This window comes from Carassius carassius, chromosome 5 (genome assembly GCF_963082965.1).
Source record: "Carassius carassius chromosome 5, fCarCar2.1, whole genome shotgun sequence".
NCBI classification, from domain to species: domain Eukaryota; kingdom Metazoa; phylum Chordata; class Actinopteri; order Cypriniformes; family Cyprinidae; genus Carassius; species Carassius carassius.
Genome location: NC_081759.1, coordinates 16604369 through 16627073, shown reverse-complemented (window position 1 = coordinate 16627073; position 22705 = coordinate 16604369). Strand labels below are relative to the sequence as shown.

Genomic DNA, 22705 nt, shown 5'->3' with positions numbered 1-22705 from the left:
TCCTCGGGGGGAAACTCTGGTTTTGGGAGTGTACAGAGCATGAGTCTGGGGGCGGCTGACATGCCGTTTTACTTGACCAGAGGATGTTTGCGAAATGAATGGTTAGTTATTAACTTTGAAAGCATGTGTATGCTGAACGCAAACACTGCTCATTATGTTGATTACGTTCTTGATCCAAAATGGAATTCTCCAGAATTGCTGAATAAATTATGTTATTATTGATTTTTTTGTGCGCAAAAGGTATTCTCGTAGCTTTGTAAAATTACGGTAGAACCACTGATGTCACATGGACTATTTTACAGATGTCCTTGGCTGCTACATTTCTGTGCATTGATTGTGCTAGTTCTCTTGCTGTCTATGGACGGTCATAGAGCGCTCAGATTTTAAATTATAAAATAATATCTTAATTTGTGTTCTGGGAAGTAAACGAAGGTCTTAGGGGTTTGGAATGACATGAAGGTGAGTGATTAATGACAGAATTTTCATTCTTGGGTGAACTATCCCTTTTACTATATAAAAGATTTAAAAACAGACCATGAAAACATTTTTTTTTTCTGGTCAAGATGGTAAACAGATTTTCTTTTTACCAGGCTCAGGGGAATACCCATATGTTTGGAAATCTGTATTTTTATTTAATTGGCCATTACACCACTGCTCACAAACAACAACGGGGACGCCAGAGGTGCACTTGCCTCAAATTTCAAAGGTAAAATGCATAGTAAACAAAATCATTTTTGTCAAATGCATGAGAGAAATGTTTGAAAAATGTCTGGTCGTAGCATAGAAAGACTGAACAGAAATGTTTGCACTTAACTGTGGGATCTTGGGGGTTCCTGTTCTTGTTTCCATGGGTCCTTAGGTTAATTGTTAAAATTTAAGGCCATGAAAACTCTTAAGTGGTACAAAAAGTCTTAATTATTAGATTCTTAAATTTGGGGACTGAAAAACAAAAATTGCTATGTAGATGAAAGGGTTAGTTCACCCCAAAATTTAAATTCTGTCATTAATTACTCACCCTCATGTTATTCCACACCCGTAAGACCTTTGTTCATCTTCAGAACACAAATTAAGATATTTTTGATGACAGAATGCAGTCAGATTTCCTTTCATTGACTGCCTTTGTAATTACACCTTTGACGCTTCAAAAACTTCATAAAGAGATCGGAAAACAAATCCATATGAAGCGGTTTAGTCCAAATCTTCTTTAGAACACTGATTGTTTTTTATGATGAAGTCATCAGTGAACATTATGATCAGTGAACATAAGCAGCAGCTCGACCGAACCTGAATAACGCACAAAAACTAACCTCTTCTAAAAGCCTTTAAAACTTTTAAAACTTATGATATGCTTATGATATACTGAAGCAGCAAACTTTGCAAAAAAAAAAAAAAAAAAGTCTTTCATCGTTCAGCACAAATGAAATATATACTCTTTTGATTTTTATGCTCTTTATTTATCTATTAGCTTATTTTGTTGGTTGTTTTTTTTTGGTGACATATAAACCATGCTTGTGTTCCTGCACAACACTGAAATATTTTCTTCATGTTTTTATAAAACCTTGTTAAAAAGTACTAGCTGAAATACTTGCATTCCTGAAGTCCCATTTTGCCACAAGCACACACTCTTCTTCTTCAATCTCTCAGAACAGCCATAGGACTATAATCAATGCTAGTGCATTTCTCTCATATCACAGATGGTTAGGTTATCATTAGACCACAGGACACGACACATTAATACTATGGTGTGAAATGTTAAAAAGAGCAGGCTACCAAATTTTACCCACGCAGTTATAAATACCATGAATCGTCTTTGCTAAACATTAAACACATACTATTGGTAGAGACTGAAGAAAAACAAAGCGTTGATATAAAAAGACTTAGAGGGTGATAAATAAGAGTTTGGAGTAAAATGGCTTTTTAAACTCCCCTTAAGGAAAATCATGTTTGACCACTTCATTATGTGAAAAAAACAAGAATTCCTGATTTTCACTGCACTTCTTGTATGTGTGTGTTTTACGAACAAAGCATTCCGCAGTCTGTTTGTACCACGACACACAAACTAATGTAAATAACATGGTCTGGTCTGGCTGTGGCCACGTCACAGAGGCAGGGAATATCTCACTGTGATTTATGTAACCAGTGTCTGTGTCCCCAGTGTCAGCACTTGTCATCCGAGCTCAAAGATAATTAACCACATTAATCACAATTAACCACAACCCAGATCAAACTGTCAAGGAATAAAGCAATCTGCACACACTGATATTAACAAATGGTCTACCGTTTGAGTTGAAGAGTGATCAAATTGTGCTACTCTGCCATTCATACGTTGAGGTCAGTATGATTTGTTTCTTTTTGTTTTAGAAAAGAAGTCTCTTAAGCTCACCAAGGCTGCAATTATTTGATTAAATATACAGTGTCATGTGATCCTTCAGCAATCATTTCTTATTATCATCAATGTTGAAAACATTTGCGCTGCTAAAACATGTTTTGCATTTCATGATTGTAAGAATCTAAAAGCCTGTTCACACCAAAAAAGATAACTATAAAGATAACGATATTAGCATGAATAAAAGTATTAATTTATTAAAAAACAAATCTTACTGACCTCAAACTTTCAAACGGTTGACAGTAGTAAAAATGCAACAGAGGCTCTCTGGTTCCATTTCAGTAAAAAATGTCTAATTTCAGTCAAACCACTGCAGTTCAACTGACAACAGCTGACTCATCCCTTGCAGGCATTGAGGTGGTGCTTTGATATACGAACCATTGTAGTGCATGATAAACATGGTCATATACCATGATATTTGCATTGTACAGTTACCTCGGCATCAAATACCAGGGCATTGTGTCCAAAAAAACATTGTAGCTTTTTTTTTTTAATAATAATCCACCCAACATGGAATCTACAACATTAGAATTCAAGAGGAAATGACACAGATTTCTGCCAAAATGCACACTTGCTTCAATATTTTCATTACTTATTATTAAATTAAATTTGTTTATTATATGCAGTTACTTTGTGTTTTATCATGCTCCAATCCAGTTTACACACAAAATCAGAATGTATTATACATGTGTGTTATTAACTAAAACTATTAAAACAGTTATTTGTTAATTAGAACCGCAATAAAATAAATTATCTAATTAAAAGCTTAATCTTAAAAAATTATAATAACTTTTGAAATATTGCCATTGCTGATAACTAAATTTTATGTTTAAGTACTTTGATTTCTAAAACTGAAATAGAAATAAAAATACATTTAAACTAAACCAGTTTAATTTGTTACCAAAAACTAATTAAAAAATATCACATAATATTACTAATACAAAATTTTTTATTAAAACAATAATATATATATATAAAGCAAATTCAAAATGTTGATGAATTTTTTAATATACATAAAAAGTATATAAATGATACTCAAATAATGCTGGTGCAGAGGTGTGTCTGAAGATTATGTCTGGCCCTAGTGATGGCTAATAAGATGAGACATATCACTGGCTTATGTGGGTCTGGAGGCGAGCGAGGCACAGAAGAAGCTGACTTACTGTCTTTTTGAGCCGCAGGACTGGTTGATGGGCCAGCAGTTGTTCGTCCCACTGGACTGGAGTGTTTAGGACCCCTGCCAGGGATCTTCAAGCCACTGGACTTCAGCATGTTCATTATGTCCACTGGAGAAACTTCAAGTTTTGCAGCTTATTAAGGGTTTTTCTCGAGGCACTAGATGTGAGGATGGCGGATATCCGTCTCCATTCTACCTGCGGGACTGAAGACAACCATCATGAGTGTTTGAAACACACAGCTAAATCCCACTGACTGGATGCACTTTACTATACAAATGACCCATGTTCAGTTCATAACAGGATACTGGCAGAGCCACAGCATCAATAATGTGACGCTTAAAGGCAAAGAAAGACACAAAAGCAACATTTTATCGTTTGGATGAGGCTAATACAATGTTATCGACACCGACAGACTGAGAATGCGTTGTTTTGCCAATGAGTGATAAATCAGTAATAAAGCAAGGTCATTTTAGCCTATCTGTGAAGTGAAACCCATTATCCAATGGTCGGCAGTTTCGATATTCTGTCATCACAGCTACCGTCCAAACCCTATATTTGCTTCTTTAAAAACCAACTCCGCGAATTTCACTTCAAAAGACAGATGACTGCAGCATAAAACGTATAATATATCCTAAAACAGGCGGAAGTTTAGTCTGCTGGCTCATTTGCGCCGTGGACTCTGCTGCTCTATTGTTTTGGCTCTTCACTGCGGCGTGCTCGCGACCGTCTTCACACGCCCCTGTCAAGCGACATAAAGCCGACCCGCTCTCACAAACAGCACCATTACCTTATGAAGTCCAAATCCTGTGAATTGTCAAGAAGTCGGCTCCGGCGAACTTCAGACAGTCTGTGTAGGGATGGCTCAGTCGGCTCCCCGGCATGAGATTTGTCAGCGTCTGCCACTCCCTTTGCTCTCTCTCTCTCTCTCGCTCGCTCCCACACGGATGCGAAAAATATGGATGCTGAGCTAAGCTGGCAGTGAGAGTGGGACAGGATACGAGGCTCACAGACACCGGCACATTTTAGGAAACCTCTTTTACACACAGATACCTAGAAATGTAAAATGACAAGAATGACACCGAAAGTGTGTCAAAGTGTAGGGTGAGCAAATGGTTGTTGAATAGGTGAGGGTCATTAAACAGGAGGGGTAAATGTCTTCAGGCTCACATGCCGTTTTAGCGACGTCCGATTCGTGAATCGTTCTTTTTGAGTCGAATCTTTTATATGAATCGGGCGAACAAAACTGGTGCTCACGAATCGCACTGATTTCGTCCGACTCTTGGACGATTCGAAGATTCGAATTCATTTACTTGAGTCAAATGATAGCAGCGGTAAAACAATGGAAATATGAAAAAAAAACCTTGCTACGAACCAGGGCTGCATGTCTTAAGTTAATTTAGTCGCTTGATTTTGTAAGATGGATTGACTGCAGCAAATTGAACATTGAGGCAAAATTACTGTTACACTCTTTGTAATCAACCCTAACTGATGACATATTAAACATAAATAAATATTCCTGGCTTTACTGTAACGAGCATGTAGCATATGCCGGGGGACGACAGGGACCATAAAGAATAATCGTTACTGAATCGCTTAACCGGTTTGAACATATGTTTGAAAGAACCGATTCCCACGAAACGAATCGGACTTCCTATCCCTATTACTTCCTATTCCTATTCCTACAGTTTTGGATACTCTGTTATCCCTACTGGAATACGGGTTTGCTTTAAAAACAGGCCAAGCTTGTTTTGGCCATATAATTGTTATAGCAGTATCTACCACTAAATAATGACTTTTTGACACAAACATAAAAGAAGCATGGGCATCCTAGCCGAAAACTCAAGCAACAAGTCCAGCTGCTGTGGAATTTATGTATTTCCGGCCATGGATTAAATTATTGAATAAAGACCGCTTGTCCACAACACAGACACGTCATCTGAAGATTCTTAAAATGAAATCAAAATGAAATAAAATAATAATATAAAAAAATACAAAAGGTGCAAAAAAAAAAAAAAGATCTTAAGATCTTTTACTTAATTTTCATGCCTTTTTATTGATTTGTCGATGCATACAATTCCACAAACATGATCATGAGGAAATTAAAACATGCTTAAAATACCTTTAAAATATGTAAGAAATGTGTCAGAAAAGTAGAAGTTGAAAGTAATGAAGATCCTGCTATATTACTGAACCAACAAATCATCAGCTGCTCAGGTAATTAGCTAAATTCATCATAACCAAAAATGCATCAACTGACTCCTTTGCATGTCATCTTCCCATTTTAAAATAAACAATAGTTATTATTCTTATCCTCTTACATAACAAAACACAGAGCTTAGCCGTAATACAAAAAACAAAACAAAAAAAAAACACATCCTAGTCCTCCAACTGGTGTCCTTTTCTTTAGCATGTGAAATAATAGTGCCTGTCTTTAATAGTACAGAAGGTGGTGTAACACAATTATGTGTTTCCCTCCAAAGAAAACACAGAGAGAGGAAAACAGACTGAACTGAGGTGGAGAGAAAGCGAAAAGAACAGAGAGGGCTGGTAATGTTTCAGATGACTACTGAAGAGAAAAAAGGAAGCAAATTCTTTCTTGTAAACATAAGGCACCACTTTGACTCTTTAATAACAGGAGCTGTACATGTCACATTCTCAAACCAGATAATGACACACTCAAAACTATAACAAGAAGCCTATGCTCTTATAAAAGGTACGAAGCTGTCACTGGGGCAACAGCTAAAATTAAAATCTTTGCACCTTTTTGTTACGCCTAAACGGTTCATATTAGTACTCTAAATATGCATATTAGTAATTTAAAAGTAGTAATAGAACATGACGTGTACATTACTTTTTAAAAGGGTACAGCAGCAAAGGACAGTTTTGTACCTTTATTTCTGAAAATGTAGAAACAAATAATGAAAAAAAGGATGCATAACTGAATTAATAAAAAATACAAGAAATAAATAAAGAAAAAGTGGTCCAAATGTCTTAATGAGTAGTATAGTCAATTCATAATCTATATTGCCCACATACTGTCACCTGACTTGGTCATATTCAGTGAATATGTTTAGTAAATAATTATTGATATGCCATAAAAAGACATCCAGTTGTATTTCCAAAACTCAGAGTATCCAAAGCTATAAACACAAAACTTTGACAGAATTGTTTTTGTCCCCTCAAGACAAATTAAATATTGTGAATTTATGCAAATTAAACTACATAGTTGAGGGTTAAAACAAACATTTCAAACCTCAAAAAAGTCTGAAATAATCCACTTATAATTTTGCAGTTATGTTAATGCAGGCTGTTCTTAAGAGATTTGTACACATAATATTTACTCAAAGGTAATAAATTACAGCCATAATTAAACATGGCTGCAGTGCAGAGGAATTTAAAACACTGGAATTAGTTTTAAAGATTTTATTTATTTAAATGTGTGTGTGTGTGTGTGTGTGTGTGTGTGTGTGTGTGTGTGTGTGTGTGTGTGTGTTTATAAGCACTTCTGTACTGAAAATGAGGCCTGAATTCAAATGAACAATAAGAAACACTGTTATGCCACCTAGTGGAAAAATACTAAACATCACCACCCTTCAGGAAAAAAAGTAAAGTTCCACATTTAAAAATGACAGAAATATACAGTTTTTGTGAAATGCACAATGCATAATGGTTTACAGTTCATATCATAAAAAGACATAACAACAAAACATGACACATACAGACAAGGCATTGAGACTTAGCTTTACACGGTATTCAAATCCAAGAATAAAATTCTCCTCTTGCCATCAACCTACAGATTTAAAAAAGAAATGAAAAACAAAATTTTTTAAAATCTATATAAACATTCTAATAAAACTGATTAAATGAAAAATGACACGGTGGAAGAGCTATAAGATGCATATCCACGGTGCTTTGTAAAGTCAAAGCACGTTAAAGAAGGACCGATGCTGATTAATGTGCGAAGTTAATGTAGAAAAAGTTCAAACAGTTTTGTTGGAATGCATGTAAAAGCTGCAGAAATGCTAACAAGACACAGTTTTGAGTTAGCAACCCACTTGAATCATCACTGTCCTTAATACCAAATATTTAGCAAATACAGCACAACTATCCTTTAATAAAGGGATTGTGATCGCAGCCCTCTAAATATCCATCTAACCATGAAGAATCGGTTCAAAAGAATACAAGAACAAATCCAACTTACTGTACAGTATTTCTTTTCTCATCTATCTATGTGTCAAATAATAGCAGGTTTGAAGTCTGCGTATGAGCTTGGTGACTGTGAATTATAGTATGAAATGCAACCAGTTCAAAAGTCCTTTTGTTTACGTTTGTAACTCCAAGAAAACATTTTTATTCTTTGACCTTTCCTCCTCCTCCACCGCCGCATGAGCATCATGCAGGTCTTGGAGAACACTGAAGAGCTTTGATAGTCCATCTACTTTCTTCATGTCTGTAAAATCAAAACAGTCCTTTATTCATGAGAAGCTGCCATATGCAAGTGCCATATGCAACACAAAAAAGTGAAGTAAAAAGTGGCATAATAGGACTTATTTAAACTTATTTTAATTGGCAAAGGCAACATTTCAAATTTTCCCGAGACTCGAACCCACAACCTTATGGTTAGGAGTCGAACTCTCTAACCATTAGGGCACAACTTCCCCTTAGGTCACTTAAGTTGTTTTTATAAGCATGCCTTAAAAAAACATAACTGGTGTGCATCTTGAGACAAAACAAAGGCAATGATATATTTTAAGATCATTCGGTCCAGGTTTTTTAAAGCTGAAACAGCTCAGAATTATATTTTAGTACTCTTAAGCCTTGTCTGTCAAACCAGGGGGAAATGTTTTTGATAGGTTGAAAACTTACCTCTTACTGAATCTGCTTCCTTAACTCCCTGCTGCTCTCTCAACTTATAATACTTATCTCTGCAAAGAAGTACAAGGCATCATTTTTAGATGACCTGGACTTATAGTAAATTGACCTGGGTTTTAGACAAGAATAGAAGGGATAGAATTGTAATTGTCTATTTTTGTATATAATTATGTGTTTATTGTCAATCCTTTCAGCCGACATAAATGAATACACAGGGCCAGGATGTTAATGCTGCATTACCGCATGGCATGCTGGACACTACGCAGATGTTGATAGATGAGCTGAGCCTCCAGATCTGGGTCCAGTGGGTCATACCACTCCTGCAGGGTCACTCCATGCCTGGTTTTATCACAGCCTGGGTCTATGAACAAATTTTTTTTTTTTTTAATGAAATATGCTTTTATTCAACAAGGACACAATAAACTGAAGAAAAGCAATGGTAAAGACATCTGTCACCTTGGACCAAAAGAAGTAGTCATAAGGGTCAGTTTGTCGATGTTGAGATTTATACATCATCTGAAAGCTGAATAAAAAGGCTTCCCACTAATGTATGGTTTGTTAGGACAATAGGGAAATATTTAACTTTTTGAAAATCTGGAAAAAAAATCTAAATACTGAGAAATTTGTCTTTAAAGATGTCCAAGTGAAGTTCTTAGCAATGCATATTACTAATCAAAATTAATTTTGAATATAATTTCAGTAGGAAATTGACAAGATATCTTTGCTTATTATCCTTATGATTTTTGGCATAAAAGAAAATTGTTGGCCATTGCTACAAATATGCTACGAATGTTACCTTTATAATGTAATATTTCCATTACAAATAAATACTGTTCTTTAAACTTTCTAATCACCAGAGAATCATAAAATGTTTCCAAAAAAAGATTAAGCAGCACAATTTTTTTCATCATTGGTTATAGTAAGAAATGTTTCTTGAGTATGATTTCTGAAGGATCATGAGACACTGAAGACACTGAGAGGTGCTAAAAAGTCAGCTTCACCATCACAGGAATACATTACATATTACAAATTCAAAATATAATAAATTGGAAAAAAATTTAATGTAATTATACTTCACAATATAACCTTTTTACTTTATGTTTCATCCAATAAAAGTATTTTTGGTGAGCAAAACAATCTTACCAATCCCCCAAAAGGTTTGGTTATCAATAGTTGCAGTACCTGATTTCTCCTTCTGATGGCAGCAGCTCCATCTGTCTGCTTTATAGATGCCAGGATGATAGCAGCTCATAGTGTTTGTGTTGTGACTGCAGGCTTTCCTCAGAGCTGACAGCCAGTGATTCAACTCATTTACACTCTACAGCCACACAGAGAGACAAAGAGTATCAAACAATGAGACATCAAATAACCCTTTTGAGGTTTTTCAGGGCTCATTCTTATAAGCTCACCAACAACAAACAAATATCTGAGTCACTGTCTTTGAATAGCCACATCCTTGATTTATTTGTGAATTCAGTGCAACACTAACTTTGCAGTCGAGGTACAGGGTCTCCTGCAGGCCAGAATCTTCACTTGAGATGATCTGCATGACGTTGGCACTGCCGAAGCACTTCTCCTCCACCTTCTCTACGGCCCGGATCTTTGGCAGCGAAATAGAAGAGCTCTTCTGCAGATTCAGAGAACGGAGTCTGCTTAATTTATCTTAGATGCTGTAAAGTGTATGTGGGTGTTTCTATAGACACTTTTGGCCAATTTTAGAAAGAAAAAAAACTAATTTCATCTCAAGTATGCTCCTACACTGTACCCAGGCACACTAAGATTGGAAAACTGTTGGTTGTGATGTAAATAATGCAGAATATTTGAAGGATTTTATTAGTTTGTACTAAATTCATATGAAATAAATAATACTGAAATCATTTATTTTTAAATAATTTATTGTTAACAAACTATTGAAGACATTTTAGGTAATTGAAATAAAGCTGAAGTAAAGTACATCTCCATGCAATTTTTCATATAATATTTATGTTTTATTAAATTGAGATTTATATTTTATTAAAATTTGGAAATATTGCCTTTGGGCCTCACTGAAATAAACAAATAAATTAAGCAGAAATAAATCAAAACTAAAAGTAAAACTGAAACAAAAATAAATGAAATATAAATAGTAATATTTACTAAATAAATAAAAAAAATGACAAAAACACATTTTGTAAAAAAATTAACTAAACTTAAAACAAAACAAAAAAAATATAATAAAAAAAATTTAAATATAAAATAAAAACGAATAAAATTATAACAGCATAAATATGGTGAAATATTAGTAGTGTAGAATGTAATAAGTATTAAAAATTGTAATAATAAAATAATATTTAACAGTTATAATGGTTTTTATTATTTTATGATCAGACCAATACATAAAAGTTAATTGTAAGTAAAAAAATAAATAAAAACTTCTATTATGAGTCAGGAGTAATGTTGATCTCATAGTAATAATAATGAATACTTTGCTACTCACTTTAGAGTGCTGCGTCCGCGAGTAAGACAGAGTGTCTTTACTGAGCGTGACATAGTACTTCTTAAAGGGTGAAGTCATGGGCATGCACTTGTCCTTGGTCCTGTGAAGGAAGAGGAAGCCTTCTTTCTCCATAGTGCCACACTGGAGACTCATTCGTGTCTGAAGCTCAAGATCTGTTTTAAAAATAAAGCAAACAAGAGAGAGTGTGAATCAAGAGAAGTGAATCAAATTAGGGTCTTGACTCTGAGCTCCATCTCTTAAGGGTCAGTTCATTTTTGGATGAACTACACAATTAAACTTGCAACTCCAACATAAAAAAAGCATTGACTATCTAAAGATTGATCAGATCTGACAGGTATGAGTCTCCAGCCAAGCACCGGGATCCACTCAGTTTTTCATCTAATCTCTGATTGAGCGCAGCTCACCCTCTGAATCATGGCAGTTGACCAGTTTAGTGATGAAGTCTTTGAGTTGGGTGATGCCTTGCTGTATGGCTGGCTGCAAGCAGACCATCCATGGCTCTTTAGAGCAGCATGCAAGAGTGTCCATATTCCCAATGGTCTGCACGGCCTGAGGAAACACACGAGGCAGTCCCAGTGACGTAAAATGGAATAATGAGCTCTATGAATGTTCTGAGGTCGTAATCCATGACTACACTGTGACCTAAATAGTGGATGTTATTGCAGAAGTGAGTGCAACATGTATCCTCCACTAACTGAAGGATCTGAGTTTGATTTCTGTTCTATTATAGTGACATAAAAGCTGAACAATGTGACTATGCAGTTATGTTACTGTAGATATGTAAAAGAAACATACTTTGGCAAGTAGCAGAAGTGTGCGGCTGGTACGGGCATCAGCATGTTTCTCTCGAAGGTGAAATAGTTTTGGAGACATAATGGCAGGAGAGATGAACCGCAGGCACAGGAAGCTGGTCACAGCAATGAACTTCACCTTCTGAGGAAATATATACAAACAGCTCATTATTAAATATAAATATATATATTTTAACTTTTTTAAATGTATGTGTGATCTTTCATGTCAAATCTTTTAATTTATTCAATAAATTAGAATAGAATATTAATACACTACAGGGCTGGTCATCTTTGCACTGCATTAATGCATTATTCTGCTATTACAATTTCATGATTCATGTTTAATAGTAAAAATATTCAATTTTGTAGAAAATATGAAATAATCTTAAGGAGTTAGCCATAAAATAATTCAGCTGATCGTTCAAAAGGAGCCAATTTATTCAGAAATGAAGCAAGTGACTGACTTTATGAGTCGTCGAATCAGTCAACCGATTCATTCAAAAATGCAGATTCATTCAGTAACAAAACACTACTGTGAGCTGCTCTGAGACATGAAATGGATCAGCTATGGCCTTGTGGAACTTCTTTTACTGGTGATATAGAGCAAAAACAGACAGTTTTGTGTTAAAAAAATGTAAGGCACTGAATGTCAACTTCTTGGATATTGAACTGTTTTATAAATGAAATATTACAGTTGTAATTTTGCTGATATTTGAGAAAAACAGCACTCTTGCTTGTGTGGCATTACACTGTAAAAAAGATTTTTTTAAGCTGGAGTACATTTTTACAAAATAATACCATGTTTAATGTAGAACTGTGTTCACGTTTAATTCAGTGTGTTACTTGTTTATTTGTAGAATTTAATAGCAATATACAAGCAATGTTTTTTTTTCATTGTATATCATATGTTTTATATGGTTTAATATAAATATATTATAAATACATATATACAGGGCATAAAATTAACACTAGCCATGTGTAACCGTATCAGTCGCAAGTTGGTGGGTTCAACTATTACGAATTATAACAATGCAGTGAAGTGAAAACAACAGCCAGTTTTTAAAGAGATCCACTGTTTCTGACATAAGTGAAAAAAAATGACATTTTCCGAAGACAAGATCATTGTGATTAGCTGTTCTGTCATAAGCGTTCTAATAACTTTTACCTGTCAACATATTGCTGCTTCATTTCGGAAGATTAACTTTTCCCTTCTTTTTTCTATATAACCCGAGAATGCTGTGACACATACCTGGGTTTACACCGCTTAAACACCGCAGTAAAATTCGGATATGTGTTAGATCCATGTCACGTGCATCAGGTTTTAAAGAGACAGTGCTGCTTTTAAAGTGAAACCTATGAAGTATTTAATTGATGTAAATCAAAGAACAAAAGAAAAAGAGAAATCCTTGGACTGTTCTAATCGCTTATTAACTTTTATAGCTTGAATAAAGATGAATCTGTATAGTTTATGCATATATAATATAGTTTATGTGAAGATTGTTTTAAAATCACTTAAATTAAAAGTTGTTATATATTTCAGAGCCTATTAAATACAATAATGGCTTTCAGTTATACTGTAATGTTAAATGGCTATAATAGGTAAAATTTAGGAAAAATGCACCAGCAGGACAAATGAAAAACCTTGTAAATATTTTTTATTTTTACAATAATATTTTGTAAATATTGTACACATAGAAAATAGACTTGAATACAAACTTGAAAGTGCACTATTCAAACTTAAATTATTATAATTCATGAACACTTTTGAATACTGACCTAAGGTTGATCTCTTTTTAAAGAACACAATCAGCAGATTATTGCAGAGGTGAAATCATTTAAAAAAAAATTGAAGTAAAAAAAGATATAGAACTTTCAATTTACTGTAAAGAAAATATACTGTACTATTTTTATTTCATTGACAAATAGGTTTTAATCCAAATTTGGTATAAAATTAAAGCCATATGTATAAATAATTTGTGTTCCAAATTTGAAGTTCTTATAAAATAAATTGAGGTTACTATGCAATTTTGTTTAGGTGTTATACCACAAACAGCCACCAGGTGCAATCCAAACTCTACTGAATTTTTTGATGCATTTTTCTGTCACGAATGTATAATTACTCTTTCAGTATTAATCCTATCACAAAATAACCACCAAATATTTAATCTTGAGACTCAGTCCTTTGAGACAATATGTATTTTGTCAAGATTCTAAAAAGTTTTGATTCCAAAAAGACCGTAATACATTTTGTAATATGACACCACACTAAGGGAGAGGAGTCCGCTAAAAGATTTAAAAAATACAATGTCTATGTTAACACAATGTCCGATTTCAAAACGGTTTTCAGTTTTGAGGTTTTAAGCTTTAAAATGACATATAATATATTATAATTACTAAAACATGTGATAAGAATAAGGAAACAAATAAAATATTTGAGTCAAAGGTCAGAGCTCCTGTTATGGTGTATATGTTTTGAGGTTCACTCTTGTCATAAATTAATCTATTACTGCTCCTACATAAAAAAATTTTTAACAACAAACTATGAACTATCCTTTAATATGTCTCATTTTAAAATGGTACTGTGGCAAACTATGAACTGTGTTACAAGTAGAAAATAGTCAAAGTAGTCCACCCATAAATCTGCATTATGTTCTAGTAAAGTCTATAGAATTTTTGAAACAAGAAATGGCTAACTAAATCAACTGAAATTTGGACATATTTACATTCTAAGTGACTCGTCAGGACACACCATGAAAACCCATACTGTTCCAGGTGAACTTTTAAGTATCATTTATGAAAATGAATGTGACTGACCCGGTACTCTGGGTCAGGGAAGCGCTCCTGAACTCTGAGGTAGAGTTGATGGAAAACCTGGCAGATGAGCAGGGGGCAGTAGGAGGCCGACTGCCGGATGGAGGTGAGAAGCTCAGACAGGTATGACTGCAGGAGGCTGGTGCTCTGCTGAATGATATCAGACTCTGTCTGCTGACGGTGCAAACCTGCACACCTATAATACCAAAAGACCCAGGGAAAATTCTTTTTACCAACCATAAAAAGGCTAAATGGAAGTAGGATTCGTCTTTTCTTTTTGTCTTACCCTGCCTCTTTCAGTTCTACTTTACTTGGGTCCAATTCTACATATTTCTTTTCTTCAAAGATTCGGTTTATTATCGCGCCCAGAAGCCTGTGTAGATATTGCATCCCAGCCACCTGCCGTGAGTGAATGAAGACAAAGGTGCCTTTGTGTAATATTGCATATGATCACATTATGAAATATGCTGGAATAAAATATAATAAAACAGTAAGAGGATTTAACTGGAACAGATCTGCAACACAGCAAAAATGATGTTTAATTTAACATGAAATCCAAATTTACATATTTACTGATTCATGTTAATCTTTAAAAACTTTTCTCAAAATGTGGCCAATTCATAGCTACAGTAAATGTCAATTACAGTGAATTCATAATTTGTGAAAATAAAAATATAATACAATATGAAAATGTTAGAAAGCGGAAATTCTTTGTTAAATTTAATATTTTTGTTGAACTAGTTTTGGTTAGTTTGATACAAAAAAAATTATTAATAATAATAGAGAAACCACAACAATTCTTATTTTTTATTTTAATTCATAGATCATATCAAATTCAACAAAATTCAGGTTTTTTTTATCACTGAACTAGGATTTCTCTGGTTTAAGAAATCATGTGGATTATATTATATAAGCAGATTTACCTTCAAAAATGATTCCATAGACTTGGATGCTAATGAATTACTGCGGAATAATGTGTTGGGTTCAGCTAAAAAAACATGAAAACATGAAAATCATAGCATCAATAGCATGACATTGCACATAGGATTTAGAAAGCTCCTTACCAGTATGGGTTCTACTAAAATAAACAGGTAATTCACATGTACATGTTTCCTGTTTGTTTGCTTACTAGTCTTTTCCAGCTCCAGTTTGAACAGAACATCCAAAAACTCCTTGACAAGCCCTTGACCCAAAAACAGCTTGACTAGATTATTAGCTACTTCCTGTCTGCTCTCCGCTGTAGTGGTCTCATCAATCAGCATGATGAAATCAGGCCAGTTGCCCTACAATTAACACAATTATTTCAGTCACAAATGAGGTTATGCTTAAAATTAACTTAAGATATACACAATGCAGCACTGTGAGCTAAAACCATAACCAATAAACTATAAAATTGCTTACATGTTAACATGATGGCTTGTTTTACTGTGCAACATTTTAAAGGGACAGCACATGTCAAAAAAGACAATTCAGTGGCCCTTTCCTCACCCTCATGTTGTTCAAAACCCATATGACTTTGGAACACAAAAGGCGTAGAAATGAGACATAATATAGAAATATATTTCGTTCTGTGTTCCACAGAAAAAAGAAAGCCATTGCAAGTTCGGAACAACATACTGTAAGTGAGAATAAATGATGTGAGAAATTTTGGGTGACCTGTCCCTTTAACATGAGCAGGCACGAATAAAGTATCCGTCACACGAATACAAATGAGATCAGATAACAACGAGTGCCACATTTCACAATCCATACACCAAATTATGTCTTGTTATCTTGTTATGAGGAATATGCCATGTGAATTTAAGAGATAATGCACAGGCCTATTCCCTGAGATAAGGTTCAGTCCAAATGGCATCAGACTCACGTTGAGCTGAGAGCCGACCGACTGGCTGAGTAGCTCTGTGAGTGGCTTGTAATGGCTGGATGGCAACACAACCTCGTCTCGAAGCCGTAGCTGCAGACGCAAGGAACCCAGAGTTCCTCTAGGAGAGAATGAGAGAATCACAGCAATACTAAATTATGTTACTGACATAAAGCTTCTTCTCTTTTTGGATTAAATTTGATTTTAATGTTGGATTGACAAAAAAACTGTGAAAAAATATATATAATTTACCTTTAGTTTGACCTAAGAAAACGTTCTGTGAGGGCTGACTCATAATGAAAAAAGTGAAACCTTTCCCGGAAATAAAACTCAGCATGGCAGACAAACAATATTACCTAGAATGACTCCATTAAGGACACTGCTTTGTTCAGTGATACATAAAAAAGCCAAACAGTAAATGTTATTACTGTGAATGTGGGTGGCTGTGTTTTCTAGCTCTGTCATGATGGAACAGAAAATGAGGACACCGTGGCAGCCCAACTGAAAAACACAATATTGCGGCAAGCATTTGAAGACAAGTTGGCTTTAGAAATGTATGTTTAACGCTAAAGTAAAAATGGCACTCGGTTTATGCTGACCGCAGCCGCACGATCCTCAAAACATGATTGCAGACCTACTGCTCGCGTAGGTAGCATCCAAATCAACATAAAAACTCATAAATGATCATTTTGAAACACTTTATAAGCAGAACACGGCAAACCACACTAAAAACACTCCACAGGGAAGACATGAGTCTCATTAAATTTCAAAAGACTGTCTGTTTTGAATTTATATTGAATGGATATTGGTGTAATATTGATATATTTCAACCATGCCAACTTTCAACTCTCAAGTTTTAGCATGGTAATGTATAATTCTGCTGCACACACTTGCTACTGCCAACAGATGCACAGACATGCTGCTGTGAAAATGTAAAATGTGCTGCTGCATGAATAGGCATATATTAATCCCATAGCAGATCTAGACAGGTGGAGCTAGGGGAGGTGGAAGGTTTCAGAGGAACTTTGATACACTGCAGGACCAGCTTACAGCCAATACTGAACAAAACTATTTAAGGTGAGACACTGCAGGCAAAAAGACTGTTTTTTCAAGCACCGGTCAATTTTGAGATTTTGGGCTTTTTGGTTTTTCATAAAGTGCTTTTTCAAACTAGTGGAAGGAAAACATCCAAAAGACACTGTTAAGTGTTTCGTTTATAGCACTTTATCTGTTTGTGTCAATAGATTTCAATTACAATACATATTTTTAAAGGCCGTTTTCTCAAAATGAGTTTTTTCTTCAACACTGAGCCATAAATCTCCACTTCAGTAGCACTTACACACACCAAACATGACATTTTTATTCCTGTCTATATTCTGAAGCTTTTTACAGAGGGATTTGTTCATATATATTTTCCTTGATTATATACAACATTTTATTCCCCCCAAAATTGTGAAAATATATTGTTTTCTGGCTGTTCAGAGTATTTTCTGAATTATGGAGTGACAAAACAAGATAACCAGAATTCCCTCTGTAAAAACATTTGACTCTAATATGTCAAAAAAATTAAACAAAAAATTTGAAACTGACTTCATCTAGTGTTCAGATTTTTGTACTAGACATTTATGCAAATTAGCACATATTTCATTAAATAATGCCTCATTTGCATATTTAAACATAACATTTTTGAAAACTTGTAATACAAAAAATGTTTGCAATAATCAATGTAATCAATCAACTGGGTAAGTAAGGTGATAACTATTAGTTATTTTTTTTGCCCTATTCACCTGCAGTGTCTCGCCTTAAATGTTTAATAAGGAATCTCATTGGCTGCATAATCAGCTTGTGCCATGTAGTAAATAACATAATTGCTGTCACATTGTTTGTGCAGGAGCCTGCACCCTCTAGAGCTTCATGACTGAACTAGATATTTTATGAGTACAATTAATAGATTTATTTAAACAATTATTAATAACATTGATTTTGTAAAAGGTAATATTACATTTATTATTAAATTAAAATAAACAGAAACTGTGTTTCTAATTACCAGTTTGCTGGTCTCATCCAAAATCTTGGAATTCTTCAGAATTCTTTTCTATGCCGCATTAAGAAGTTAAGAAGTTATGAAATTTTAGGTGAATTTTGAAGAAAATTATGAAGTTTTAGGTGAACTATCCTTTTAAGTTGCCTACATTTTTTGTTTTTTATAGGCCTATGATGACTTAACATACTGCCTCCGCACAGCACACAAAGTTTCAGTCTGTTGAGCATCAGCGATTTGTTTTCACACCAAACAAGCAGAAATTGATGCTGTGTTTACTAAACCACATAACCACAAACTGTATTTTGATTTAGTGCTTTCATAGTGTAAATAGTATTGTGAGCTATTTTCTCTTTAATCGCTCTACATGTAGAACTCACAAACCACAAGGAAGTTAGTAAGAGTTGCACCTGCTTAATTTAGCAAAGGGTCCAAGGTAAAAGAAGGGACAGAAACTGTCAGAAGCACTGGAGAAAGGGATCTAAAAAGATCCAATCTGTTATAGTCTCCTCTTGGGGAGAAATTAATCCCAAACCTATTAAATCAAGATACTGCTATAATGAATGAGCAAATTTCTGAAGACGTATAATAAAGGTCTATCTTCAAAGGGATAGTTCACCCAAAAATAACTTTTCTGTCAATATTTGATGGAAATTCCCATAGTATTTTTAATTTGGGTAAACTGCTTTTATCACATATGATTCATAAAACACTCCACACTGAAATGTGGCACACAAACTGTTAAAAATAGATTGGAATTATCTAACATTTCCTCTTATTTATTTATTTATTTAATTTCTATTTAATTTTTTTCGAAAGATTAAGAAAACTAGATTTGTCATTATATGAGCCTCTTAAAGCGTTGTTTTTTTTTTCGAAATAACATTCATATTTTGTAACTTGCACATGCAGTCACTCCATACACCACATGCGCTCTCACTGTAAAGATGGGTAGTACTCAAGGGAAGGTGGGAACTGGAAGAGACAAGAGTGTGTGTGTGTGTGTGTGTGTGTGTGTGTGTGTGTGTGTGTGTGTGTGTGTGGTGAGTGCCGCCATAACAGCCAGTCACTGAACAGCAGGCAACAGATGGTAGGCTGTCAAAAATCCAATCAGGAAGAAGACGGTGAGGGAGTGAAAAGAGAAAGAAAGAGAAAATAAACAAAAACAACAACAGCTTGATTTGTTCACTGAGATGAGAGCGGATCACCCGAGGGGAGCCAGAGATTAGAGGAGCTTAATGGGAAACTTTTCATCAGAATGAGTAAAAAAAAAAAAAAACTCCTACAGAAAAATCATGAATAACTTCAGGGACATTCTAACGAAGCATGAAGTAATATAAAAATAAGTTAATAACAATATCTTAGATGATGCAGATATATAAAGGGCATCATCAAACAATGTATTATTATTATTAATTTTTTTTTGCATGTGGACAAAAAAAAAAACCCTACAGTCAAATAATCCTTTGTTCAGGATTGGCTGTGACATTTTAATTCCCATCTTGTTTTTTTAAAATCCGGTCAGAGTAGAAAAAAAGTAAAAACTGTCTAGCAGGAACAGACGGTTGTGCATCAGCATATTCAAAGCAGCCTAAATCTGCCAATTTTGAAAACAAAATTGTGATAACAATAATATTTTATACAGTTTAACATTCTTAAAGTATAGCTATGTTTAAAACCAGCCTTTTGGTTTACCAAGGAACTGTTGATATCAATTTAATATTGCAGCAGTCATACACAAACATAAATGACCATTTAAATATTGGTCTTACTGAGGTGTGTTTTTCTTTGTTTTGTTTTTTTACGAGTTTAATTGTTTTATTCAGCAAATATGCTTTAAATTGTAGAACTGCACAGCTGATATAATTAATGAATGTTTCTTGAACAGCAAATCAGCATATTAGAATGAGTTCTGGAGGATCATGTGACACTGAAGACTGGAGAATGATCACAGGAATAATATATATGTTAAAATAAAATAGAAAACAAGTATTTGGAAATTGTAATAATATTTCACAATATTACTGTTTCTAATGTATTTTGGTCAAATAAATGCAGCCTTGTAGAGCATTAGAAATGTCTTTCAAAAACATTAAAAAATTTTTACCAACCTCAACCTTTTAAACAGTGGTGTAGATTAACATCCATTAGTAAAAATCAATTATTATAAGGGCAAGGCCCTTTTAATAGCTCCAAAAACTTAAGATTGAAGTATCATATTAAAACTCCAAAATGTAAATTCTAAGGTTAATATGAAGTTATTTCAAAAGTATTAATTCATTTTGGGTAAGTGTTTCAATAACATCTGTCAAATAGGTTTATATTAGGTCAGAGTATCAAATTACAAGAGTTTGAAATGAATAACAGATGTTAACAGAGGTTAACCAAACAGTCATGGAAGCGTAAGTAGTTGGTTTCCAACATTCTAACTTCTCTTGAGTTCAACAGAAGAATGAAAGTCAACATGAGAGTGAGTAAATGATGATAGAACTTCTTTTTTTTTAATTTCGGGAAATACTCCTATTATTTTTTTATCTCTACGACCCCTCAGCTCAAGGTCCACTCAAAGTCAAACTGTGAACCAATCTCAATGGAACATGCGGCTTAATCCTGAAATCATGGATATATAGTCCATGTACATCCTAAATACAATCCCTCGGCCTTTAAGAAGATATATGAATATGGAATGCTGCAACAAAGTCTACACATGACACTCAAATGCCCTTATCTGCTACCGACATTTACAGAATATTACACCTTGTCTACAAACATTGTGTAAAGGTGCTCAAGCCTGATCCATTTATCTGTGTAGAAGTGAAGCTTGAACTACGTGACTCGCAGAAGGATTTAAACAATAAGTTCTTCAGCACAATCATGTCAATTGAATGAATAAATGAACAAATGAATCAATGTCAATGACTCCTTTGCCCATGTGGACACAAGTCTGTCACACTGACATGCTGTGTCCCTGAAAAATCTCGGTCTTAATCTACCCACAAACTCACACAAGCTCTCAGATGACGCATAGCTTTTATCATCACCCAACTGAATCCCCCTTACTGGAGTTTTTACATAAGCCTTTCCATCCCACTCCTCCTGTGCCAGCTTGAGATATAATCCCCACTGTCAATCCACGTGGCCAAATGATCTCTCATGGGTGGAGAGGAGGGACGGGTGGAGGGGGAGATAGAGCAAACGAACAGAAAAAAATCCCAGGATTTAGCCAGGGAAAGGATTAGTACTTCCTGTAAACACATGGACCAGAACACACAAGCGTAACACTGTGAAAGCCTGAGGGAAGAGTCCGTAACAATCCTCCAATGTTAGCTCAGACTAATTCCCAGGGAAGTTACACTTTTTTTCTTTTTTTTTTTTGCATGAAAGTATAGTTTTGTTATCAATATTTTATTGTCCTTCTGCCAATTGCTTAATGTGCTCTGCCACTGGCAACTGTTAAAGGTGAATATCTGTTGCTGTGGCAACCATAGTTCAAGGTTTGCTTAGGCGGCGTGAATATTTGCTACAATTCCAAATACACTCACTCATATTCACTGTGTTTGGATTTGTCAGGCCCCAAGCGAAACCAGCCCTCCTCTTGCTGGGCAGACTGAAGCTTGTTGATGTTGAACAGGACCTGAAGGAAAACACATCAATTGATTTGACAATTAGCTGTCAAAGCAACCAAAGCTAAACACAGCAATTGGAACACTTATTATTGGGTGACAAAGGCAATGTCACAGTTAACATCTGTCAAACAGAGGCACAAATGCAATGTCATAAAACTATGACTATGCTTCATTTGTTGATTAATTGTTAAATTCAGGAATTGCATTATAGACCAGTTTGTAACTAGCTATAACATAACTGAATTACAAAATACATTTAACTGTAATTAAATTACAGTTATTTATGCAAATGTTAACGATTACAAAGGGGGTTACATCTGAATATTTTTCACACACATACAGATTTGATTGATTTCATTCTCAAATTGCATTGACTGCTCTAAAATATATGACACCAATGTTTTAGGAGATTAGGACAAAGAACAGGACACATGCTCGTTCGATAGGCGAAATGTTTTATTTACTATTTGGGATTATGTATATGCTTTATTTTTTAAGATTATCTGTTTTTCCAAAGCATTTTTAGATGCCAGCATTTCCTCTCATAGCTATGCAAAGATTATATTTCAAAAACAGTATCATAGCTATTAAATTATATCTTGATTTTATGATTTTATGATAAATCTGTATTTAACAATCTCA

General features: G+C 34.5%; 2 protein-coding genes across 5 annotated transcripts in view; both read right to left on the bottom strand.

The window, feature by feature from the left end:
- Nucleotides 1-4740, bottom strand: part of LOC132140873 (CAP-Gly domain-containing linker protein 2-like) — a 48140-nt gene extending 43400 nt beyond the window's left edge. For 2 of the 4 annotated variants that reach the window (XM_059549912.1, XM_059549913.1), the window contains exons 1-2: nucleotides 4352-4740; nucleotides 3550-3767 (exon numbers count right to left, since the gene is read on the bottom strand). In XM_059549912.1, the coding sequence (XP_059405895.1) occupies nucleotides 3550-3664 (115 nt within the window). In that variant the 5' untranslated portion in view covers nucleotides 3665-3767; nucleotides 4352-4740. The remainder of the gene's footprint in view (nucleotides 1-3549; nucleotides 3768-4351) is intronic. The other 2 variants (XM_059549915.1, XM_059549916.1) reach the window with 2 other exon arrangements.
- Nucleotides 4741-6551: 1811 nt separating this feature from the next.
- The window catches only part of LOC132140872 (ras GTPase-activating protein 4-like), a 33046-nt gene continuing 16892 nt past the window's right edge, over nucleotides 6552-22705 (bottom strand). The window contains exons 8-21 of the mRNA XM_059549911.1: nucleotides 21980-22071; nucleotides 16400-16517; nucleotides 15665-15818; nucleotides 15459-15523; nucleotides 14822-14934; nucleotides 14539-14731; nucleotides 11729-11866; nucleotides 11338-11482; nucleotides 10913-11085; nucleotides 9926-10063; nucleotides 9619-9754; nucleotides 8677-8797; nucleotides 8431-8489; nucleotides 6552-8014 (exon numbers count right to left, since the gene is read on the bottom strand). Coding sequence (XP_059405894.1) covers nucleotides 7887-8014; nucleotides 8431-8489; nucleotides 8677-8797; nucleotides 9619-9754; nucleotides 9926-10063; nucleotides 10913-11085; nucleotides 11338-11482; nucleotides 11729-11866; nucleotides 14539-14731; nucleotides 14822-14934; nucleotides 15459-15523; nucleotides 15665-15818; nucleotides 16400-16517; nucleotides 21980-22071 — 1773 coding nt within the window. The 3' untranslated portion in view covers nucleotides 6552-7886. The remainder of the gene's footprint in view (nucleotides 8015-8430; nucleotides 8490-8676; nucleotides 8798-9618; nucleotides 9755-9925; nucleotides 10064-10912; nucleotides 11086-11337; nucleotides 11483-11728; nucleotides 11867-14538; nucleotides 14732-14821; nucleotides 14935-15458; nucleotides 15524-15664; nucleotides 15819-16399; nucleotides 16518-21979; nucleotides 22072-22705) is intronic.